Source organism: Eumetopias jubatus, unplaced genomic scaffold (assembly GCF_037043125.1).
Source record: "Eumetopias jubatus isolate StellerSeaLion01/CBP00866 unplaced genomic scaffold, mEumJub1_p1.0 scaffold_7, whole genome shotgun sequence".
In the NCBI taxonomy this organism is placed as follows: Eukaryota; Metazoa; Chordata; class Mammalia; order Carnivora; family Otariidae; genus Eumetopias; species Eumetopias jubatus.
The window spans coordinates 2,187,513-2,205,423 of NW_028274813.1; the positions used below are offsets into that span (position 1 = coordinate 2,187,513).

Consider the following 17,911-nt stretch of genomic DNA (forward strand, 5'->3'; position numbering starts at 1 on the left):
CTCTGCCTCTCCCCACCACTCCCCACCACCATCTCAAATAAATAAGCACATATATATTTTTTAAAAAGGGTGCTTTGTTTTCCTGTTTTGTTTGCTGAGCTTCTCCTCCGGTTTATATTCTAAGCAGCCAGAGTTGAGGATCCAAGAACATGTTTCCTCTGTGCTTCCCACAGAGCTGAGTAGAAGGCAGCTGTCACCAAACGATATTATTTAAAAGTGATTACATTTGAGTGTTTATTGTGTAGAACTACAGGATACATAACAAGAAGTGAAAGAACTCCCTCATCAAAATGATGAGAGTTCTGTACCTGGAAGCTAGAGGAGAGCATCGGGGACGTTCGCTTCAGTCACCTTTTACACTTGGAACAGCAAGCTTAGAGTGTAAAGTAGCTCGATGAGGGCCATGTGCAGAGCATAAACTAGAACCCAGGAGCTGGTGCCCTGGAGACGGGAGCGAGGCTGCTCACTTAGTATGGGTCTTGGGCAAGTGACTTCCCATCCCTCTGCCCGTCTCCTCATCTGCACAGTGCATAGCGCTGTGATTGCGGTTGGTGAGATGTTCTGGTGAAGTGCTCAGTGGGGCTGATACACAGGGAGCACTCACCAAATGTCACCTCTTACTGTTTTTTATTTTCTGACTTCAAAATGTAAGGTCATCTTTACCATCAGAGGTTAAGTGGCATTTGGTATAATTCTAATGTATGTTTTATAGTATTCTGACTTCTTGGTAGTTTGTTGTTTGGAAGAGGCAGGCATTCTAGAATATTAAATTAACCTGAATACCTTATTCCTTAAAAATACCAAGAATAACTAAGAATTTAATTTACCTTCTAAACTGACAGATGCCGTAGTCTAAGGGAAGCGTGTGGCTGTGTGTGTGTGTGTGTGAGTGATTCCTGCTACTAGGAAACTGCTCTAGACTCCATGAGGCAGCTGTTGTGTGCTGTAGGACTGTGTTCAGCTGCACACCACGCCACCCACATCTGTTTCACTTCTTTTTGAATTTTCACTCCCTTTTTTTGGACATTCTATTCTTGTCCATCATCTTTCCCCATCAGATGTACTATGTATTTGTTTATGTACTGTATATCTTTGCTGTATACATAAAAAGAGTAAGATATTTTTTATTCCCTAAGGACCAGTCTTTGCCCCCCTGGGGACACTATCAGTGTTTTTGAGAATGCAAGCTTTAAGGTGAAGCAAGCCATACTTCCATTATAGCATTTTTCTTCAAATGTTTCAAAATAATAGGAAAGAGAAGAAAAAATGTTTTCCTGTGTGTGTGTGTGTGTGTGTTTTTAACATGAAGTTCATGTGCCTTTGAAGTCATGGATTTTAGGTACTAAAGCAGGCTCTAGGGTTCGATAATTCTCAAATGACATTAAGTAACAGCTGTAGAGATGAGTGGGCTAGGGGCAGGCGCTGGACACATGAAGGACTTTGGTCTCTATGACTTCAGAGTCACCAGGTGCACAAGTATGCAGCACATTTCATTTTGTTTACAAAATATGACAGGACATATAATTTCTACAGTTTAAGTTTGAAGGCTTTTTTGGGAAATACTCTAATTTTTATGGAACAAGGGAGAATTCTTAAGACAGCCTGATTTGTGTTGATGCCCCATGTCAGTTGCAACCCTGCCAGTGAAGACCAGTTCTGTGCACCAGTGTTTTTATTGCTGGATTTTAAGTTCTATTTTAGTCCCTGCTATAATATAAAAGTCTTTTAAAAATATTTAATAAAAACTAGTTGTGGTAAAACACATGTGACATAAAACTTGCCATCTTGACCATTTTAAGTGTTAGAAATCTTTCGATATAAGTCAATTTCAAGATTCTGAAATAGAAGAAAATATTTCTTTTAAACAACTTTATAAAAATTATAAAGCATTTTTTTCAACTGTATCAAGTGTTGAGTTGTTCATCATGGTGTATTGTACTTGTGTTAGCATAAATAAATAAGTGGAGAGTTGGGAGAGTGTCCTCTTACTAGTATGTCTTTTAGTAAGTCTGGCCCTCTTATTTCTCTAGGTGGCCGTCAGACCCAAGAGCAGAGAACTCAGAGGAATGTGATAAATGTATCTGCAGAGAAACGCACAGAAAATGGCGTAAGTAATAGTGAATCAAGTTGAAATTTTGGAATTGCTTTTTATAGGTACTAATGAGTTTGGGTTATAGTTTATTTATAAAGACGTATCTTGAGGGTAGAAAGTGGCATTTCTGTTGAATATTTCACGCGTTTTCGTGAAGTTCCACAGGGCCACTGAGTGGTTTTCGCAGTCTTCAGTCTGGCCCGCACACAGGCTGGTCTCGGGCACAGCCCCGCCCTCCAGGCCCTCCACAGGCTGCGGCCACAGCACGTCCTGGTGCAGCAGCTGCTCACCTCAGTGCATGTGACAGAAGCAGGGGGTCTCAGTCTCTAGACTAAGATGAGCAGGCAGGCTCGCCTTGTATCTTCTGTGTCGTCCTGTCAGGTTTTGAAAGACAAAATGGCTGGTGGGTTGAAGTCTCCATAGTTGCCTCCAGAAGAGAGAACTTGCTTAATTAGGTGGTGTAGCCTTGGAGAACAGGCCTGATGTGGAGGGGTGGGGAAGGGAGGAAGTGGGAGGAAGTGTGTCTCAGCAGAGGAGCTCTTTTTAAGAAATGGTGTGTGTGTGTGTAAAAAGAATGAGCAGAAATGAAGGAATGAATGAGGAACGAAGGAGAGATTTTCACATGGTCTTTTCTGGAAATTTTAGTAATAACTTTTCCAAATCATTTTTAGGCTAGAGAATTAGTTTCTTTTTCTGGCTCTGCCGCTAACCAGGTGTGTGGCATGGGGCAGGTTACTTCCTAGCACAGTGCTCAAGGCACAGCTTGAGGCTGGTGAAGAACGTGGGAGTGTGCAGGGCCCATGGTCACACACAGACTTCAGAACTTCCTACCTAGCTGAACTTGAACAAGTGACTTTGCTTCTCTGCTTCCCAACTTAGTATTATTGAGCTGTGATTTTAGTTCTTTTACTGGCTACTGTTGTGACTTTAAATGATAACCTTGGGGGGGCGCCTGGGTGGCTCAGTCATTAAGCGTCTGCCTTCGGCTCAGGTCATGATCCTGGAGTCCTGGGATCGAGTCCCATCAGGCTCCCTGCTCAGCAGGGAGTCTGCTTCCCACTCTGACCCTCCCCCCTCTCGTGCTCGCTCTCTATCTCATTCTATCTCTCAAATAAATAAAATCTTTAAAAAAAAAAATAAACGACAACCTTGTATCGCTATGTCTTTGTACTACCAACTTGGAGCAGACCTGCAGACCTCCCTCCCTGTAACTGGAGGCTACTAGCACCTCCCCCTTCTCCACCTCCTCTCTCCCTCCTGCCTTCCGGCCCTTGCAGCAGTACTTCTGTGTCGTCAGGGTTAATAATATCTGGACTGTTGTCTAACTCATTGCCTCCTAAAAACCATTTAAGAGTGTTTATTATTTTAGACTTTGCAGATATTATTCACTGCATCGGCAAGTGGTATACTAGATTATATTTTCTTCTCTTTGGCTCCAGTGTCATAGTCCTTGTGCCACTCAGAATGACTCGTGATGTCAAGATTATGAATTCTCCTGGGGCGCCTGGGTGGCTCAGTCAGTTGGCTGTTTGCCTTCAGCTCAGGGAGCCCGCTTCTCCGCCTCCTCCCCATGCTCTCTCTCGCTATCTCTGTCTCTCTCAAATAAATAAACAAAATCTTAAAAAAAAGAAGGGGGGGTGACACCTGCGTGGCTCAGTTGGTTGAGCGTCTGCCTTCGGCTCAGGTCATGATCCCAGGGTCCTGGGATCAAGTCCCACATCAGGCTCCTTGCTCCGCGGGGAGCCTGCTTCTCCTCCTGCCTGCTGCACCCCCTGCTTGTGCTCTAGCTCTCTTTCTGTCTCTGACAAGTAAATAAATGTTAAAAAAAAAAAAAAAGATTATGAATTCTCCTTCCTTAGCCTCCAATTTCTAAAGACCATTCCACAAATCCTCTTCACCTGCCTGCCTTCTGCCATACTGGTTCACTCCAAATCTAGAGGCTCTGGGGGGTTCTGCCAGGCGTACCTGCTTCAGAAAGTCTTAGGAAATAAAGGCCCAGACCCCATTGGCAGGACTTTTGATTCAGTGAGTCTAGGCAGGCCTGGAGAACTCCCCATATGCCTGTGTTGCCCTGCCACGTTTGGGAACCTCCAGGTCACATGCACACACTGTCCTAAGCATTCAGAACTTACTTGTCCAACTGAATTTTTTTTTTAAAGATTTTATTTACTTATTTGACAGAGACACAGTGAGAGAGGAAACACAAGCAGGCGCAGTGGGAGAGGGAGAAGCAGGCTTCCCGTGGAGCAGGGAGTCCGATTCGGGGCTCAATCCCAGGACCCTGGGATCATGACCTGAGCTGAAGGCAGATGCTTAACGACTGAGCCACCCAGGCGCCCCCCAACTGAATTTTGAAGATTCTCTTGAGTTCTAAGATTGCCCATGACCTGAACTTCCGGGATTGAGTGTTACAATATAGTGCTGTGTATTGAGGTGGGGGATGTGTGTATGATACAGGGAAGGGGCCCAGGAGGAAAGGATGCCAGTCACAAAATGAGTTCTTTTTTAAAAAAAGATTTTATTTATTTGATAGAGAGCACATGAACAGGGGGAGGGGCAGAGAGAGAGGGAGAAGCAGACTGAGGGAGCCCAATGCAGGGTTCAATCCCAGGATCCTGAGATCATGACCTGAGCCGAAGGCAGACGCCCAATCAACTGAGCCACCCAGGCACCCCCATAAAGTGAGTTCTGATGTTTAGATGTGAGGCGTCTGTGATCTTTCCGTGATGAAATTATTTAACATGGAGATAATACTTACATCTCAAGATCAACAAACTGAAACCTGAAACCAAAGTTAAAAATGTGTTTGTAACCTTTATGTGAGTTTTTAATTAGAGTAGGGCAGAGAGCTGTCAGGAGGTATAACTTTGCACTGGAAGCCTCACATCAAAGACACTGCTATATTTTATGGTGCATACACCTGCCTGTTAAGCCCAATAATACATTACGTTTGTAAATTTCTTGTTTACAAAGCACTTTTATGTGCATTTTTTTAAAGTTCGTAAGATACTAAAAACATCTTTCTCCAAAACTTTTTGTATATACCCTAGATACAGAATAATGGCACATTGAACCTGCTTTGTGGGCTGCAGCGGCAAGGACTGGATCAGGCCGCAGCTGAGGGAGGAGGGCGTGTGTGGGCTGGAGAGGACAGGAAGCTGACTTGGTGTGATTCGTGCCCATTAGCAGCTGCTGGGGCAAGGAGCTCAGGAAGTTCTGTTGTCCAAAAGTTGCAGGTCAACAAGTCAGGTTTTCTAAGAAATAAATGCCCAGACCACTGGCTAAACTTTTGATTCAGTGAATCTGGGGCGGGCCTGCAAAACTCCCCATATACCTGTGTTGCCCTGCCACGTGTGGGAACCTCCAGGTCACATGCACACACTGTCCTAAGCATGCCGAACTTGTCCAGTAGAATTCTGGGGATCTGGTTTGACCATATGCTACCAAAGCAACTGGATTTATTCTCTTAGTATATACTTGTGGCAGGGGTCCCTAGGATCACCCCTAGTTTCAGTGATATACCAGGAGGACTGAAAGGACTCAGTAGCTAATTGTACTCACAGCTATGATTGACTGCAATGACAGGATATAGAGCAAGCCCAGCAAAGGAAAAGGTGTGTGGGGTGAAGTCTGAGGACACCAGGCACCAACTTCCAAGAGGCCTTCCCCAGTGGAGTCACACAGGACATGCTCAGGCTTCCACAACCAGCTGTGACAACAGGTGTGACATGTCAACCAGGGAAGCTCAGTAGAGCCCCAGCTGCCCAGGGTCTCTTGAGAGCTGGTCATGTAGGCAGTCTCTGTGTAGCAAGTACGAAAACACCAGACTCCAGAAGGAAGCAGGTATTTAACACAAACCATGTTACTTGCACAAACATTTTAGGTTCAGCGAGCCTTTCTTACCACTTCTGGAAATGGTGGGAACCCTCCCAAAATCTGAGTTCCCAGAGGACAGTCCAGGGCCCCCCTTCAAGCTGGTCCGTAAGGAGAGTGGTCTCAGGTCTGCGGTGTAAACGCTTCTGCATGGCACCATTTTCCTTAGGTGTCCTGGAAGTGCTTTTCCTGTTTTCTCAGCCAACCACACTAAACTATGAGTCAGTTCCTGCTTTATTCCTGCACATGCAGTGAACTGCTGAGGCCAGTTGATCCTGCCCCCTCTGCTTTCCTCTGAAAGCTTTATAGTTTTAGCTCTTACATTTGGGGCTATGATCCCTTGTGAGTTGATTTTTGTTTGTGGTATGAAGGATCCAAATTTATTCTTTTGCCTGTTGATATCTAGTTATCCCTGCAGCATTTGGTGATAAGACTGTTCTTTCCCCCACTGAATTGTCTTGGTACTTTTGTCAAAGCAGTTGGCCATAACTGTGAGCGTTTCTGGAAGCATTTGTTATTAATACGGTGACTTGGTCCCCCTATTTAACGTATGGTACCTGGACTCACCTGTGCCTACTATCTCCAGATCGGATGCCATTTCAAGTGTCTGAAGAATAAACACGTAGGATTCTGCTGCTTCTGGAGTCAGGAGGCGTTGCCAGTTCTCAAGACAAATACTCTGTGCTGTACCCGGGCTTGCCCAGCCGTGGCTCCTCCAGCTTGAGGTCGTCTCAGACCGCCTCAGGCACCTTTCCCATTCGTTTTCTTTTCAGCTCCAAACATTTTTACAGTCTCCTCTCCTACTAGTTCATTTCTGTGGTTTTCTATTATTTGATGTCAAAATCCCTTTTCTGTAATTTAGTGGTTTGGGGGTTTATTTTTTTATTTTTTTAAAGATTTTATTTATTTGAGAGAGAGAGAATGAGAGAGAGCACAAGAGGGAAGAGGGTCAGAGGGAGAAGCAGACCCCCCGCCGAGCAGGGAGCCCGATGCGGGACTCGATCCCGGGACTCCAGGATCATGACCTGAGCCGAAGGCAGTCGCCTAACCAGCTGAGCCACCTGGGTGCCCTGGTTTGGGGATTTAATGAAATTAGGATTAAATAATCCTCCACTATAAGAAAAAACGAGCTGTGGATTTCTTTCACTTTTCCCTGTTGGGATTTGTTGAATATTCTGATTCTGAGGCTCAACATCTATCAACATGACTGAAAAATTTCCTCAATTATCTGTACAGGTATTTCTTCTTCCACATTCTTTTTAATTTTATCTTCTGGAACGCTTATTAGACTTACGCTGTATCTTCCATTTTATTCTCCTTGTCTCTTAATTTCTCTCTTATGTTTTTACTTTCTTTGTCTCTTTGTACTGTGTTTTGGATGGTTTCTTATGATACATCTTTCAGTTAATGAATTCTGTCATTAGCTCTGTTTATTTGGCTGTTTGGTACATATAATATGCTTTTAATATTATTTGTTATGAAAAGACAAGACACAGTCTGGGAGGAAATACTTGCAAATCCTATATCTGACAAAGGAATTTTATCCAGAATATATAAAGAAGTCTTAAAACTCAATAAGAAAATAAACAACCTGGTTTTAAAGAAGCAGGCAAAAGATTTGAATAGACGCTTCACTGAAGAAAATATATGTATGTCAAGCACATGGAAAGGTGTTCAATATCTTTAGTCTTTAGGAAAATACAAGTTAAAACCACAGTGAGATACCACCATATATCTATTAGAATGCCTAAAACTAAAGACTGATCCTCACAAGTGTTGGTGAGAATGGGGAGACCCCAGATTTCTCAAATACTACTGTTGGGAATGTAACATGGTACAATCTAGTAAACAGTGTGACAATTTCTTTAAAACTTGAATGTGAATCAGGGCGCCTGGGTGGCTCCGTCAGTTAAGCAGCTGGCTCTTGATTTCAGCTCAGGTCATAATCTCAGGGTCCTGGGATGGAGCCCCGCATCAGTCTCCGTGCTGGGCGTGGAGCCTGCTTAGGATTCGCTCTCTCCTCTCCCTCTGCCCGTCCCCCCCCACTCATTCTTGCTCATTTGCTATCACTAAAATAAATAAGTAAATAAATCTTTTAAAAAAACTTGAACATGAATCTATTATGTGACCCAGCAATTCTACTCCTCTAAGTATTTACCCAAGCAAAAGGAAAGCAGATGTTCATACAAACTTGTACATGGATGTTCATAGCAGTTTAATTTGTGGTAGCCAAAATCTGGAAACAGCCTTAATGTCTAGTAACAGGTAAATGGATGAAAAGCATTACGTATCCATATAACGAAATATTACCGAGCAGTGACAAGGCATGAACCACTGATACATGCTGCAACATGGATGGATCTCAAAATCATTTATGCTGAAAGGAAGAAGCCAGACCACAGAGTACATACTGCTTGATTCTCTCTGTATAAAACTCTAGGAAATGTAGGGGCGTCTGGGTGGCTCAGTCGGTTAAGCGTCTGACTTGATTTGGGCTCAGGTCATGATCTCAGGGTCGTGAGATTGAGCCCCGCATCGGGCATGGAGCCTGCTTAAGATTCTCTCTCTCCCTCTCCCTCTGCCCTTATCGCCCCCACCCCTTGAAAAAGAAAAAAAAAATCCTCTAGGAAATGTAGACTTAACTTCTAGTAGCAGAAGGTAGATCAGTGGTAGCCTGTGTACCTGGGAGCCAGGCACAAGGAGGTGGGAGGGAGGGCCACAGAGGCACAAACCGACAGGATACAAGCCACCTTCGGTGTTCCCTCATAACCCAGAACTTCTGCTACCCCTCTGTAACTTCCTTACTGTTGTGGCAGCCCAGTGACGCTTTCAAAAGTAGGTGTTTGTGTTTTATCTTGCCTCGTGATCAGGAGCATAATTCCATGTGTCTTGGGGGCCGTACTGCGGGAAACAGCAGTTCCCATGGTGTTTTGCTCTATAGCTCTCGTGTGGGATGTGGATGGTTTTCTCTTAGTGTTATTTGTGTTCATCGATAACCCTATTTTCCTCCTGATCTTTCCAGCCCTAATCATTCCTAACCACTTCCTTTGGGTATAAATATGGGTTGAACCAAACTGACTTTATATGGGTGGATTTTAATCATAAGAGTAGTTCACATTTATCAGATAAAATAGCATAATATAGTATTATTACAGGGTTGGGGGAGTATTTTAGATACTAATTGACTCCTATTAATTTGTGAGGCTTAGTAATTGTTGGAATATAAAATGTTGCACCTCCAGATATAATGAAATGTTAGACTCAATTTTACTGAGTATTTTTTGTGATACAAAAAAGTCTCCATGTTTATAATGTATCTTGATATCATTATCAGGTGTTTCCTTTTATTTGCTAAGTAGACTGGTAAAAATACTTTCCAAACCTGAACATTTATAACCGTGGTGAGGTGTGCAAAGAGAGAAGTGACTTAACGTTCTAGACTGTCATGTGGGCATGAATAGATTTTATCCTAATTATTTTGTCAGAGTTTCGTTTTAGGCATGTTTGTCATTTTTGGAGTGACATTATACGTGAGAATCCACTTAAACTTTAAAAAATCAGTTACACCAAAAAAAAATAAACATTAGTTATAGTTTTATTTTTATTTTTTTAATTTTATTTGAGAGAGAGAGAATGAGAGACAGCATGAGAGGGAGGAGGGTCAGAGGGAGAAGCGGACTCGAGCCTGATGCGGGACTCGATCTCAGGACTCCAGGATCATGACCTGAGCCAAAGGCAGTCGCTTAACCAACTGAGCCACCCAGGCGCCCCGCATTAGTTATAGTTTTAAACAAGTATCTTGTTAAATTACCAGATAGGATCCTGGCTGATTGGTCTAATTCTTTTTTTTTTTTTTTTTACTTTTTTATTGTGAAATATACAGAAGAATGTGTAAAATATGCACAGGTTAAAGAATTACTTAAAAACACTCAGATAACTACTACCTAGGCTTAAAATTTCGCTCAGTCTTTTTTTTTTTTAAAGATTTATTTATTTACTTACTTACTTACTTACTTACTTACTTACTTACTTACTTACTTGAGATAGAGCTAGAAAGAGGCAGAAGGAGAGAAAGAAGCAGACTTCCCGCGGAGCAGGGAGCCTGACACAGGACTCGATCCCAGGACCCTGGGATCATGACCTGAGCTGAAGGCAAACGTTTAACTGGCTGAGCCACCCAGGCGCCCCTCTCTTTATTCTTTTTAAAGCAATTCTATCCAATTTATTTTGGTTTCATACAGACCAAAGACATAAAAGCAAGGTATTTGGAGTCTAGTTCAAATTCCACAGAGAAAGAAAGAGTGTTTTGAGAGATAGGTGTGTAAACAGATCACAGTACAGTGTGAGAAGTGCAGGAAAAGAAGAACAAGACACCAGAATAATCGGATATGATTTGATTAACTTAGGCGGCTATGAGGAAAGATTTTCCAGAGCTGAAGATCGGAGGCATCTGCTAGGACACAGGGGAAGAACTTGAAGCGCTGTGGGTGACAGAGGATGATAAACGTGTTGGCAACAATGGAGCATAAACTGTGGGGACGAGGAAGATGGGGGCGACCCTGGGGGGGGGGGCGGGAAGAGAGCTGAAGTGTACTGGCCAGGGGAGGGGCCAGATCCTCACTGTGCTTAAGAGCCTGGACTTAATCTTGCAGGATATTAAGCAAGAAAAAGACAGATGAGCTGTGTTTTGGAAAGAGCCCTCTGATGCTATTGTGAGAATTCTATGTCCGACATAGGGGCTGGGAATGAGACTGGAGACAGGGAGCCCTGTGAAGTCTTTGCTGTACTTGACAGTAGGCTCACAACGGGAATCCCAGAGACTGACTGACTTTCAAAGGAAATACTGGAAAAGAAGAATTTCAAGGTTATGGAGATAGAAGCTCAAAAGGTATACATCTATAAACCACAATTTAGAAGAAATGAGGTTTTAATTCATTCCTTCTTTAAAAAAAAGATTTATTAATCTGAGACAGAGTACAAGCAGGGAGGAAGATCAGAGGGAGAGGGAGAAGCAGACTCCCCACTGAGCAGGGAGCCTGATGCGGGGATCGATCCCAGGACCCCGAGATCATGACCTGAGCCAAAGGCAGATAGTTAACCAACTGAGCCACCCAGGTGCCCCTAATTCATTCCTTCTTATAATTCACGTGTATCTGCTTATATGAAATTATCATATTAAGTCAAAGATGGAGTTAGGCTTTCTTAGACTTCCTCAGGGTAATTTAAGCAGTGATTAGCAAGCCTCCTCCAGGAAGCCCTCCACTGTTGCTGGTCAGGTGACATTAGTCCATTTGGTCATTTCTCATGATCTTCCAAAACTAAAGAGTAGTCTAGAGTTCTCGTTCTTCTCTTTATTTTATTTCTTTGTTATTATATGCTAAAATCAAGTTATCTTAGCTTTTATGTTTTTCAAGGGGGGAAATCAGCCCTTTCCTGTTAGGTTGAACTGTATGAAATTGTTAATGTTTGACCATTTTCGATGTACAAAAAGAGCATTTTCATCTGATTCAGACTAATAATCAGTAGATGGCATCTGGTAGAGCATTTACCCTTTGAAACAGTAAATGACTGGTGGTTGGGAGCAGTCAGACGCACCTATGCTGCAGCTGCTGAGTGAACAATGGGAGGCCAGTACGTCCTGTGTGAGGGAGAGAGCAGCCCGCTTGCCGTCAGGGGACCTGGGTTGAGATGCTGACACTGCTGCTGACTCGCCACTGAGCTCGGGATAGCTGCTCAGCCCGCTGCCGGGGCTTGGTTTTCTCATCTGTGAAATAGGCTGCAGAACTCCCCTCATAGGGGTTGTGTAAGCATCTCTTAAGATAACCATAAACTCAGGTTTACATAAATGACATGCAAGTGCTCATTACGTGTTGTTGAACCTCTAGAATTCAGAATTCATTAAAAAAAAATAAGAATTCTCTCCTGTTTCTGGAAGTGATGTCAGATCCTGAGTGTCGGAACAATTGTATGAGAGATTCTGTAGAGGATCAGGAAAAGCTTCAGGAAGCAGATGGCATTGCCACTAGATCTTAAAGGATAGGTAGAGTTCAGGAAGTGGAGGGGAGGGCTTTGTAGCCAGAAGAAATAATGTGAGCAAAAATACGAAGGTGGGAAGTGTCAATACTGGAATGGAAAGGCAAGCGTGGTTATGGGAGCGATAAAGAAGAGCCCTGAGCAACAGCTTATATCTTCAGCTACGTAGGCTCAAGTCAAAGGCGAGGCCGAGGTTCCTTGGGAGATACTATAGCCATAATGGAAGAAATTGAGGGAGGAAGCCAGGTTTGGAAGGAAAGGGAGGAGTTTGGTTTTAGACATGCTGGGGGTGAAGTGCTGGCATGGCATATAAATCAAAGTGTGAATCTGACCAGGGGAACGGTGGCTCTGAGGCTCCTTTGAGAGAGACCAGGGCTGGATGGCTAGACCCCTCAGAGGGTACTCTGCGTTCTCCATGGAAACTAATACAGAAATGAGCAAGGAGGATAGACTGTTGAACTATAGCATGCCATCTCATCACAACTCGAAAGCTTGGAGAATTTTCTTTGCCCAAGTAATAGTACGGTGACATTCTTGTCTATTATAACCGAGGATGAAGTTATTTTGTTGAGTATTAAAAATCAGCGTATCAGGATTAGAGCTGACATCTGAAGTGACTCATTAGCCAATAGGCGTTTAATTGCTGACAAAATCCACTCGTCTTTTCTGTTAACTGGACTACCAAGGAATATAGGTTAGTCATTGAGGATAAAAGCAGCATTTATAGTTAAAACCTCTATTGATTGCATTGTTAGCTAGCTCTCTTAAACATATGCCCATAAGCATAAACATTCCCTCTCTTTGTACTGTGACAGTGCTGTTGGGAATAACAACCAAACTCCTGTAAGTAGCGAGTGATAGAATGAGAGAAGTATAGAGTCTTCATGAGATTTTATAGTAAATGGATGTGGTGGTTTTAAAATATGTCTGCAAATTCTTTAAAATGCCTCTCTTCAAAAGGTGGAACCTAAGTCCTCTCTTCTTCTCACAGACATAGTGACTTGCTCCTAACAGAATTTGGAGAAAGTGATACTGTGTAACTTCTGAGACTAGTTCATTAAAGATAGCTTCCCTGTGGCACTCGGATTGTTTGCTTTGGGGGACATCAGCCACCATGTTGTGAGTACACTCAAAACAAGTAGCTCTGTGAAGAGGTCCACTTGGTAGCCAGCCCCAACTTGGTAGCCATGTGAGTATGCCATCTTGGAATCAGATCCTCCAACCCCAGTCAAGCCATAAGCCCTAACATTTGACTCAACCTCATGAGAAATCCTTTTTTTTTTTTTTAAGGAGGTGGGAGGGGCAAAGGGAGAGGGAGAGACTATTAAGCAGACTCTACGCCCAGTGCAGAGGCTGACACAGAGCTCAATCTCACAACCCAGATATCATGACCTGAGCAGAAATCAAGAGTCAGATGCTTAACCAAATGAGCCACCCAGGTGTCCCAGCCTCATGAGAAATCTTAAGCCAGAACTGCCCAGCCAAGCTGCTCCTTAATCCTTTATCCACAGAAACTGTGAGCCATAATGAATATTTGTTGTGTTTTAAGCACCTGAATTCAGATGTGAACTCTTAAACCAGCAATAGAGAACTAATACGTATCCTTGGAATGAATAACATGGGCTGTTGATTCCCAAATCATTCTCACAAGTGTACAATGTATGAATTGAACAATGAAGAGATCCTTACATAAGTAGTAAACAGCACACAGATACATTTGAAAAATAAAATGTCATGTAGTGAGAGTGTGTTGTACTCGCCAAAGGAGGAAAAGAAGGCTTCACTGTAGGAGTGGTTGGTGGAGGTGGGGAATGCGAAGGACTCCTTCTTTGGAATGGCTTTGAAATGTAAATTCTTCCTTTCCCATCATTTTCTTCACTGGTTTTTCAACTTTTGGGGAGATTGCACTCAAACTGAGCTTAAAATTATAGTACAGGAAAGCATCTTTAGGGTAGCACAAGCTGAATAAGGGAGCACTTCAAAACAGGCAGAGTTAACCCACATGCACAGTGGACCCGAGGGTCAGAGGAGACGGCCCCTCTTTGTCACTTGGTATGTGCTCAGGCACACCGCTGTGGCTCATCCAAGCAAGGTGCACAGTTCGGAGTCACTCCACATCCTGTCCTCTGACGAGCCTCTGGGTTGAGTAAATTGGTGGCTGTTGGCCTGAAACTTATCAAAATATCTCTTCTTATAGAGCTTTTAGTGTGTTTTTGTTTGTTTTGTTTTGTTTTGTTTTTGCATTTAGTGTGTTTTGAACGAAAATCATTATACCAGAAAAAAAAAGTCTGGAAAATGGCATAATTTTTCAGGAACTGCGGTAGTGAAGAGCCATTAACTGAACGGACACTGTGCAAGGTGATGAATCCTTTTGTTTTCATAGATAAAATTGCCATCTTTGATAAGTTCTTTGCACATGTTAGAAAAATACACTTGGCACGTATTGACAGACCGCATCAATAGTATGTCAGAAGATACAACTAAGTCTTCCCACCATGAGTGGCTTAGGGCAGGGGACGTGCACGTATCGCATAATTGTCCACAATGGTTTGTTTTGAGAAACTTTATTATTTGTTTTTAATGCCTGAATTATTGTAACACTAGTTTCAAAATTATATTTAAAATATTATCTGAAGAGACAAAAAATACCTTTGATTAAAGCCATGTAACCCATTGACTTGTGATCCAGAGATTTCAACCATAATTATCAAATGAGGTGTAGTCTTTCTCAACATCTTAAAAAATCTAGTTGTGATAGCCCTGTTTCAGGCATATGGTAGCTTCAGGAGTTGTGACTCATAACGTAGGGCAAATGAGATATTAGCCTGGGAAATAAGCCCCCTTTTCCTTATCTAACTTTTGACAAATCTTATTTATAGGTAGCTTATTTATTGAAAATCTGATCACAGTATGTTTGGGGTTGATCACTTTTTTGGACATTTTTATGCTTTTTAAAATTATGGACATTTTTATGCTTTTTAAAATTACTTACCTAGGGGCGCCTGGGTGGCTTTGTCTGTTAAGCGTTTGCCTTCGGCTCAGGTTGTGATCGGGTCCTGGGATCGAGCCCCGCGTCGGGCTCCTGGCTCAGCGGGGAGTCTGCTTCTCCCTTTGCCCCTCCCCCTGCTTGTGCCCTTTCTCTCTCAAATAAATAAAATCTTTTAAAAAAATTAAAAAATAAAATTACTTATCTAAATACCATTTATGGAACCCTTTCTTTGCCAAGAGGTTAACATTTTGTTTAAAAATTGGATAATTAAAATGTAAACATTGACAACACCAAGTGTTAACAAGAATGTAGAGAAGCTAGAACTTTCCTTTGTGGCTGTGGGGGTATAAAATGGCATGCTTCACCTTGGAAAACAGTTTGGCAGTTTCTATAAGTCAAACACACAAGTACCACACAGCCCACCTGTTCTACTTTCTTGACATTGGTTACCCAGGAGAAGCCAGAACACTGTCCACATAAATACCAGCACATGAATACTCAAGACAGCTTTATTCGTTCTAGTCCAAAAGTAGAAACAACCCACATGTCCATTAACAGATGAATGGACTAACAAAATGGATGAATGGACTAACAAAATGTGATCTATCCATACAGCAGGATACTACCCAGCAGTAAAAAGGAACAAATTACTGATACGTGTAGCAACATGGCTGATCTCAGAAGCATTGTGGGAGTGAAAGAAGCCAACCCAAAAAAGCACACTGTACAGTCCTGTTTGTACAGAATTCTTGGGCAAACAGATGAGGCTATCAGGACCCAATGACAGGCCCCACATCCGTGCTTGTGGGGGAGTGGGGTGAGGGTGGTGGTGTAAGGAGTGCAGGTGACTGGCAGGTGTCAAAAGTCATTGAACAGTGTACCTTAAATGGGTGTGTTTTATTGCCTGTAAGCTATACCTCAGTAAAGTTGATTTAAAAAGTAAACATAGGGGCATCTGGATGGCTCAGTCAGTTAAGCATCCAACTCTTGATTTGGGTTCAGGTCATGATCTCGGGGTCTTGAGATCGAACCCTGTCGGACTCTGTGCTGGGCAGAGGTTCTCTCTCGCCCTCTCCCTTCCCCCCCATAATAGTAGTAGTAATAATTTTTAAAAAGTAAACATTCCTTTCACTGTGTATTTGTTAAATTAGCCAGTCGTCATTTTGTTTACCTCCCAGTATGGATATATATTTTTTCTTTTTTTTTTTCTTTTTTTTAAGCCCAATGTTGGGACAGAAAATACAGTATGGATATTTTTGAAGTTTTATGTATGAAATGGACTAGAGTATATGCTTATCAATTTTTTTAAGTTGCTGGTATCTTAAATTTAAGACCATAAAAAAAAATTGTTTTATTTTTGCTTTTTTTTTTTTTTAAGATTATTTGAGAGAGAAAAAACACGAGCGGGAGGAGGGGCAGAGGGAGAGGGACTCCCCACTGAGCAGGGAGCCTGACATGGAGCTTGATCCCAGGACCCCAAGATCATGACCTGAGCTGAAGGCAGACATTTGACCAAGCCACCCAGGTGCCCCTCTTTTTGCTTATTTTGAGTGTTGTAAAATAACACCTTTATTTGAAATTTTTGTGAAGTGAGGAACAATAATGTACAGAGGGTTTAGCTGCTTCTCTGGGTTCATTGTCTTGGGAAGGGAGGTTTTAAGAGAATCCTTTTATTTTTTAGACTCACAGTTCCCATAATGACTGGACCTAGGGTAGCCAAGTGAGGTGTGAGATGTCCTGCCCTCTGGGCTCCTCACAAGCTTTCTAGGGTGGGTGCCAGGCTTCAGTGCACTTTTATGAGTCCTCATGCTACACTGAGAAATGCTGTAAACGTCTCACAGTGAAAATATAAGTATAGGGGCACCTGGGTGGCTCAGTAGTTAGGTGTTTGCCTTCGGCTCAGGTCATGATTCCAGGGTCCTGGGATCGAGCCCCACATTGGGCTCCCTGCTCAGCAGGAAGCCTGCTTCTCCCTCTCCCACTCCCCCTGCTTGTGTTCCCTCTCTTGCTGTGTCTCTCTCTGTCAAATAAATAAGATCTTAAAAAAATATATATATAGGGTGCCTGGGTGGCTCAGCTGGTTAAGCGACTGCCTTCGGCTCAGGTCATGGTCCTGGAGTCCCGGGATCGAGTCCCGCATCGGGCTCCCTGCTCAGCGGGGAGTCTGCTTCTCCCTCTGACCCTCTTCCCTCTCATGCTCTCTATCTCTCATTCTCTCTCTCTCAAATAAATAAATAAAATCCTTAAAAAATATATATATATATATATATATAAGTATAAAGAAAACTGAGCTCAGGTTCTGTTGCTCATAGTTGAATTTGATGAGTAACCTAATTCCTTCCATTATGAGATTATTTCTTCATTGGTCAGACTCACTGAAAACAGGGAGAAACTGCATTTCACTTGTCTTAGTGTCTCAGATTATACCTGGCATAGCGAGGGCAAGTGAATTTTCGTGGTATGGGGGTGGTGAACGCGTATCACGCGCAAACAACTCCAGTTCCCGTGACCCCTTCACAGCTGCCCTGCCGTTCGTCCTCCGTCACGTACTCGCACTGTGGTCTCCAGCACATAGTTTCTTTGTTCACAAAGCTCGTTGCCACTGCTGCTTCCAGCCTTGCCAGGCAGCCGGGCATTAGGGGACACGGTCAGAAGGAAAGCCAGCAGGGCCAGAGGAGGCTTGGGGTAGTGAGGTGTTGAGAAAAGTCTGGAGGCGCCTAGCTGGCTCATTCGGTGGAGCTTGTGCCTCTTGATCTTGGGGCTGTGAGTTCGAGCCCCATGTTGAGTGTAGAGATGACTTAAAAAAATGGAATCTTAGGGAAAAAAAAAGTCTGGAGAGGCAGTTAAAGTGAGGAGGATGTAGACTCTTCATGGGAAGACAAGAAAAGGCAGCGTGGGCTTTTGAATTTGGAAAGATACGCTGT

The 17,911-nt window shown here is 43.0% G+C and overlaps 1 protein-coding gene across 4 annotated transcripts in view; it reads left to right on the plus strand.

Annotated features, from left to right (window-relative positions):
* Positions 1-17,911, plus strand: part of PPP1R13B (protein phosphatase 1 regulatory subunit 13B) — an 89,296-nt gene that overhangs the window by 47,505 nt on the left and 23,880 nt on the right. For all 4 annotated transcript variants that reach the window (XM_088024427.1, XM_028101363.2, XM_028101372.2 and 1 more), the window contains exon 4: positions 2,031-2,107. In XM_088024427.1, coding sequence (XP_087880553.1) covers positions 2,031-2,107 — 77 coding nt within the window. The remainder of the gene's footprint in view (positions 1-2,030; positions 2,108-17,911) is intronic.